The sequence below is a fragment of the Physella acuta genome, unplaced genomic scaffold (genome assembly GCF_028476545.2).
Source record: "Physella acuta isolate Inbredline_101_S28 unplaced genomic scaffold, ASM2847654v3 ptg000366l, whole genome shotgun sequence".
Lineage (NCBI taxonomy): Eukaryota > Metazoa > Mollusca > Gastropoda > Physidae > Physella > Physella acuta.
Genome location: NW_026731885.1, coordinates 330289 through 338137, shown reverse-complemented (window position 1 = coordinate 338137; position 7849 = coordinate 330289). Strand labels below are relative to the sequence as shown.

At 44.0% G+C, this 7849-nt stretch overlaps 1 protein-coding gene across 1 annotated transcript; it reads right to left on the bottom strand.

The window, feature by feature from the left end:
• Window positions 1-368: 368 nt before the first annotated feature.
• On the bottom strand, window positions 369-7594 carry LOC131941582 (enterin neuropeptides-like). Its single transcript, XM_059300898.1, has 4 exons — window positions 7584-7594; window positions 7321-7432; window positions 5390-5492; window positions 369-2330 (listed from the first exon to the last, which is right to left on the bottom strand). The coding sequence occupies exons 1-4, from the start codon at window positions 7592-7594 to the stop codon at window positions 616-618; spliced, it is 1941 nt and encodes a 646-aa protein (XP_059156881.1). The 3' UTR covers window positions 369-615.
• Window positions 7595-7849: the final 255 nt, after the last annotated feature.

Genomic DNA, 7849 nt, shown 5'->3' with positions numbered 1-7849 from the left:
AAACATGAACTCTGCTTCTACTTTCCTCCTTTGGTACTTTATACCTAATCTTATATTTGCCGTAGTAGCCAATTTTTGTGAATTTTTTTAGTTCTTATCACCAGAATTCTGGCATCAACAGAGATGTACTCAACACGTAATTTTACTTGGGGTAAAGTTTCTATTTTCGTGTGAGTTGTGTTTAGTCTATTTTCTCACCCCCTTGTGCTCAACAAATAATTTTTCCTGTGTCGTAGTTTCTATTTTTGTTGTGTTTTTTCTTAAGTCAATTCTCTCACCCCCATACAAACACCGAAAGAACATATTTAAACAATACAACAAGAACAGAACGAACTTTGAAATAAAGAGGCCAACACACATCATATTAGTCATGAACAAAAGTGTAATCATTTCTCCACATGTTTCTTTGCAAAGCTTGGAGCTAACAAAATTCTCGTGTCAGTCGTAACAAGGTCAAGTTCAATTCAAAATTTTACTACTGAATTATTATTATTTTATGCGTACGTTTTTAGCTTAGAATATATATTTTAATAAATATAAATGGTTTCATTTTCCCGTGGTTTCCGTATCAAGTTTTGTTTTTTTTTAAGAAAAAGAATCAAACAACGGTTTCTGTCAATACAGTCTACTTATGCTGTTTTCATCAGACGCACTTTCAGACGCGAGATCTTCCTTGTCTTGGTTCTGTTCTGTATAGCTCTGTTCGGTGTTGTTGTTGTCGTCTTGAATGGAGTTGCTCTCACTGTTTTCCTCGGGACCGTCGGTGGAGTCTCTCTTGTAGAAGCTGCTCAATGGGGACCGCTTGTAGAAGCTGCTCACATCATCCGGGGATCTTTTGTAAAACGCGCTCAGGTCGTCGCGCATGCGCTTATAGAAGGAGCTCAGGTCAGATGATTTTTTATAGAAGGAGCTTAAGTGTGGTGACCTTTTATAAAAAGAGCTAAGACCCGAAGATTTTTTATAGAAGGCGCTGTCGTCGTTTAGTGCTCGTTTGTAGAACGCGCTAAGGTCGTTTGGTGACCTTTTGTAGAAGGAGCTAAGGTCGTTTGGTGACCTTTTGTAGAAGGAGCTAAGGTCGTTTGGTGACCTTTTGTAGAAGGAACTGAGGTGATAGTCAGGTGACCTTTTGTAGAATGAGCTTAGGTCATTGTTGTCGTATGACCTTTTGTAGAAAGAGCTGAGGTCATTGTAGTCGTATGACCTTTTGTAGAAGGAGCTTAGGTCATTGTTATCGTATGACCTTTTGTAGAAAGAGCTGAGGTCATAGCCAGGTGACCTTTTGTAGAAGGAACTTAGGTCATTGTTATCGTATGACCTTTTGTAGAAAGAGCTGAGGTCATAGCCAGGTGACCTTTTGTAGAACGCGCTTTCATAATCAGGGGACCTTTTGTAGAACGCACTAAGGTCATTGTAGTAAGGTGACCTTTTATAAAACGCACTATCTGAAGACATCGGCGACCTTTTGTAGAAGCTGCTCACGTCACTGTAAGGTCCCCTTTTGTAGAAACTGCTCACACCGTACGAGGGTGCCCGTTTGTAAAACGCACTGACGTCATCAAAATCCCTCTTGTAAAAAGCGCTGACGTCACCGCTTCTCCTTTCCACCAGCTGTACGTCCGTCTCCCCGGAAGTCGCAGGCTGCAGGAGTTCCGCGCTTCTTTTGTAAAACCTGGACTTTCCCCCAGGCCCGCGCTTGTAAAATCGCGAAACCCCGTTGTCTCCTCTTTTGTAGAAAGCGCTGAGATCGTCGTGTGGTCCACGTTTGTAGAAGGCGCTCTGGACACGCTTCTGCAGGTCTTCGTCCATGAAGTCGTCGTCAGCATCGTCGGCCCGCTTGTAAAAGGCGCTCATGCCGTGCCCGCCCCCTCTCTTGTAGAAAGAGCTCACCCCATTCCGCTTATAAAACGCACTCAGTCCGTCGGCTTTCTTGGCGAACTCCAAGTCATCGTTATCGTTGTGAGTGTACCCGTCATCTAGTCCACCCCTCTTGTAGAACGGGGCCCTCTTGTAAAATGAACTTACATCACGAGTTGACCTGCTTTGATCCACTGATCTTTTATAAAAGGGGGCCCTTTTATAAAAAGCGCTTAGAGACTCTCGCTTGTAGAAGGGGGCCCTTTTGTAAAACGCACTTATTCCCCGCTTGTAGAAGGGGGCTCTTTTGTAAAACGCACTCAGGGACCCACGCTTGTAAAACGCAGACAGATCCGAAAGACCCCTTTTGTAGAAGGCCATAAAATCACGGGCTCTCTTGTCCTCCTCTGTATTTATTTGGCCATCTGTCTGTTCCGGTACCCTGTGGGATTCAGGAGCCTCGTTCTCAGTTTTCGCTGTAAAAAAAACAAGAAAGCCTCAATACTTCGATCTTTTATCTTTCCCATCTATTACACATCCCCTTATTACATCTTCACGTGTAAGCTCAGTTCGACAGCCGAATCTTTTTTCCCCTGTTCGAACCGTTATTAACATACGCGTAGAGGAAGTGTATATTTTTATGGAATTACGACACTCCATATTTTTTTAAACTGCAGTTTGTTTTTTTCTTACATAAAATACATGTTTGTTTTTTTACAACGGCTAAAACTGTGTCAATGTAGGGGACAGATTTCTCCTTTTTGCAATGTAGCATATTTGCCACTTTTAGGGTCCTTTAGATTTCTTAGACAGACAGACAGACAGACAGACAGACAGACAGACAGACAGACAGACAGACAGACAGACAGACAGACAGACAGACAGACAGACAGACAGACAGACAGACAGACAGACAGACAGACAGACAGACAGACAGACAGACAGACAGACAGACAGACAGACAGACAGACAGACAGACAGACAGACAGACAGACAGACAGACAGACAGACAGACAGACAGACAGACAGACAGACAGACAGACAGACAGACAGACAGACAGACAGACAGACAGACAGACAGACAGACAGACAGACAGACAGACAGACAGACAGACAGACAGACAGACAGACAGACAGACAGACATATATATATATATATATATATATATATATATATATATATATATATATATATATATATATATACGCACACGCACATTTATACGTGTACTTTACTTAAGCAACAGAGAGATCAGATGGCAAGAGAGAGATATTATGTTGTTCTTTTGAATATATATATATATATATATATATATATATATATATATATATATATATATATATATATATATATATATATATATATATATATATATATTTATTTATTTATTTATATATATATATAAATATATGTATGTATGTATGTATATGTAATCGACATAACTCATCTATCCCCCTCCCCCTCCCCCGCACACATACACACACACACACTGCTTCCATCCATCCTGGCCAACAAAATGCCACTCGGCCATACAACATCACACGACCCGAGACCACAAGAAGAAAAAAATGTTCTGAGAAACATGAAAAAGCTTCTATAATTAGCACAGAGCAGTCCACCGATCGCCGCTGATGATAACCCCACACCCTCTGTTTTCGCAGACGATAATTGCCACTGGCCGATCCTTTTAATCGCCCCCACCCCACCTCACATTACCGGGACTCTCTGTTTTTGAAGATTTCAATTGAGTTATCGCCCTTACACCAATGAAAAATGTCCCGGTGCTGTAGTCTCACAGCGCCGCACAATTGAGTTGTCTCCCCTTGATTCTGTTGTCTCCCCTTGATTCTGTTGTCTCCCCTTTTGATTCACTTACAAGGAAATTATAAAATGTTGAGGCGACGGCAAGTGTTTTCGTTATCTAGCGAGTGTATGGGTTGATTATCTCTCATGTTTTATATCTAGATAAAAAAAAATTCTTCCCCCTTTTGATAGATGGATAACTATTCATATATAATTATGTTACGCACTTCCCGTGTTAATGCAATCTTTATGAAGATAAAGTACACATCATAATTAAATTATAATTAATATTCAAAACATGAACACAATATCAACCAATCCCAGTATGCCAGTGGTACTTGCTCAACACCATCAACTGTAAAATTACCCAACCATAATGTTAGTCTATCACTACATACACCATCACACCTTAGGTCTAACGGGTCTAGGACATTATCACCCGTCAACTACCCCCCACCACGAACTTACCCCCTCCACTACCATTACATCCAGCTGTCATTTACCCCCCCCCCCCCCGGGTAATTACCTCCCCCCCCCCATGCTGAAGAACCCCGACCCTAACTCCAACCCCAAACACAAATCAATAGATAACCCTAAACCCAACATCAATACTAACCCCAACTCTAAACCTACATCTAACCCTAACCCTAACCTAACACTGACGGGGGGGGGGGGTTAATTGACAGGGGCATAATTGTCGTGGGGGCGTAATTGCTGCGGGCGTAACGTCGGGGGGGGGGAGATTAAATGTACGGATGGGGGAGGGGTAATTGACAGGGGTTAATGTCCTGCTCCCATGTATAACACATACACACAAACATACGCTCTATCACCCTTAATGAAATATCTTAAACACCCCCCTCCCCTCCAACACCAGCAAGTCCTGCCTGCACAACTGCCATCATGAATCTCTTCTACCCCTGTAATCACCAAACCCTCTTCCCTAATATAACTGGTCTCCGTCTCATCCCTGTTTAATCTTATAACTGCCATCATGCCTCTCTTCTACCCTTGTAATCACCAAACCCTCTTCCCTAATATAACTGGTCTATGTCTCATCAAGTCTCATCCCTGTTTAATCTTTCTATTTCAGACAATTCAAATTTTAGACAACATCTCGCACATCAGCTCCATCCTACCCAAAATAAAACCCTTGTCACTGTCGAACCCTTCCCAGCAGACGTCATTCTCTGTTCACGACTAGTCACGTGAACACACTTGGTCACGTGAGGCGTGACAGGGACGCGATGACGCCCTGAGACGGGCGCAGGTTGCGGCGCGTCCCTAGCAACAGGTGGATCTACTTCCGGTGATGGGTGAGGAGACAAGTAACGAGGATGATGGGAATGTTTGGCTATTGTTGTGTTGGGAAAACTCAATTCAGCTGTCGCGATAATCACAGACCAGCAGGTCTAAGTATGGAGCTTTATAATTAATAGCAGCACACCCATGAATTTTCTTGTGTACACAGATAAATATAGCCTTCGTGGACACGTGTGATACACTCACACACTTACCCATACATGCACATATATATATATATATATATTATATATATATATATATATATATATATATATATATATATATATATATATATATATATATATATATATATATATATATATGAAATTTATGGATACAAAACAAAACATAAAATATCAACGTTAAATATACAAAACAAAACATCAATTAAAATATGAAAGTTATTTTCTATCTTCCTAAGAATACCTTTGCAAAGAACGGCAACTCTTTTGGTGTCTGTGCTTGACCCGTCCACTATCTTGATTTCGTTCTTCCTGATGTCACTGCCGGTCTGGCATTCACAATGTAGCTGTAAAAAAATTAGCATAACGGCTAGAACAAAACAAGATAATGCTACAAGTTTTTAGCAATGTATTCTTTTATTCAACTCGAGTCTTATGAGTCTTGAAATCTTACTAGGTCAGTCCCTGGGGTATATTAGATTATTTAAAAGACATGTCTATTTGTTTGTTTTTTTAATCCCCTGAATCTATGGATTTCAATAATTGATGAACAGCGGTGTATTACAGTTTCTTCCTGTGAGCTTTAGCAAGAGCATTTTCACAGGATGGTCCAACATATTCGCAGGATGGCCCTGTGTCCGACATATTTACAGGATGGCCCCGTGTCTGCCATATTCTCAGGGTGGCCCTGTGTCTGACATATTCACATGAGGGCCCTTTGTCCGACATATTCACATGATGGCCCTGTGTCCGACATATTCACATGATGGCCCTGTGTCCGACATATTCACATGAGGGCCCTTTGTCCGACATATTCACATGAGGGCCCTTTGTCCGACATATTCACATGATGGCCCTGTGTCCGACATATTCACATGATGGCCCTGTGTCCGACATATTCACATGATGGCCCTGTGTCCGACATATTCACAGGATGGCCCCGTGTCCGACATATTCACATGATGGCCCTGTGTCCGACATATTCACAGGATGGCCCCGTGTCCGACATATTCACATGATGGCCCTGTGTCCGACATATTCACAGGATGGCCCCGTGTCCGACATATTCACAGGATGGCCCCGTGTCCGACATATTCACATGATGGTCCTGTGTCCGACATATTCACAGGATGGCCCTGTGTCCGACATATTCACAGGATGGCCCTGTGTCCGATATATTCTCAGGATGGCCCGACATATTCACAGGATGGCCCTGTGTCCTACATATTCTCAAGATGGCCCTATATCCTACATTATCTCAGGATGGCCCTATGTCCTACAAAATCTCAGGATGGCCCTGTGTCCTACATATTCTCAGGTTAACCAGAGACCAATACATTGTAAGGATAGAATTGAAATGAAGTACCAGGCACTTCTACTGAACGTACCGGCCACCTCCACTGAACGTACCGGCCACCTCCACTGAACGTACCGGACACCTCCACTGAACGTACCGGACTCCACCACTGAACGTACCGGACTCCACCACTGAACGTACCGGTCACCTCCACTCAACGTACCGGTTACCTCCACTCAACGTACCGGACTCCACCACTGAACGTACCGGGCACCTCCACTTAACATACCGGCCACCTCTACTGAACATACCGGCCACCTCCACTGAACATACCGGCCACCTCCACTGAACGTACCGGCCACCTCCACTGAACGTACCGGTCACCTCCACTCAACGTACCGGGCACCTCCAATGAACGTACCGACCACCTCTACTGAACGTACCGACCACCTCTACTGAACGTACCGACCACCTCTACTTTACGTACCTGGCACCTCCACTGAACGTACCGGACTCCACCACTGAACGTACCGGTCACCTCCACTGAACGTACCGGCCACCTCCACTGAACGTACCGGCCACCTCCACTGAACGTACCGGTCACCTCCACTCAACGTACCGGGCACCTCCAATGAACGTACCGACCACCTCTACTTTACGTACCTGGCACCTCCACTGAACGTACCGGACTCCACCACTGAACGTACCGGGCACCTCCACTTAACATACCGGCCACCTCCACTGAACATACCGGCCACCTCCACTGAACGTACCGGCCACCTCCACTGAACGTACCGGACTCCACCACTGAACGTACCGGGCACCTCCAATGAACGTACCGACCACCTCTACTTTACGTACCGGGCACCACCACTTACCTGAATGTCGTGCCTCTCTATCCAGCTCCCGTCTACGGCGACCTCAGTGCTGAGCGTCTCCTCCCCCTCCTCGCACACCTTGAGCTCGTGGAGGGGCCGACACAGACCATACCTGCAGGGCAGGGAACAAATGAGAAACCTTATTTACTCACGTTGATGGCAAGAGGCTCATGGACTCGGGGCATGGGACACATATTTTGGCTCCACGCGTCTAGGCTTCACGCGTCTACTTAAGCTAAAGCATCGTGTGTTATAGTTTTTACCTTTCTCGCATAGAGGAAGTATTGTAATAGTGAGAAAAATTGAACTCGCGCGAGACCTCCCTGAGTAGAAATTTTTTTGCAATCCTGTCTGTATATCTGTGTATGTGTATGTGTGTGTCTTTGTGTCTGTGTGTCTGTGAACACGATAACTTGAGTACCGTTACAGCTAGGTTGACGAAATTTCATTTAGAAGTATTACATCAAATTTGTAGTTCTCTATAAACTTTTCAACAATTTCCGATAACCTGAAGTGGAACTTTTTCTAC

Bases quoted from the DNA above. Each gene is read 5' to 3' on its own strand.
- LOC131941582 (XM_059300898.1), bottom strand. The intron at 5,493-7,320 runs GTAAGTGGTGGT...ATTTTTTTACAG, and splicing joins TAGAGAGGCACGACATTCAG to CTACATTGTGAATGCCAGAC. The intron at 2,331-5,389 runs GTATTCTTAGGA...TTTTTTTTACAG, and splicing joins AGTTGCCGTTCTTTGCAAAG to CGAAAACTGAGAACGAGGCT.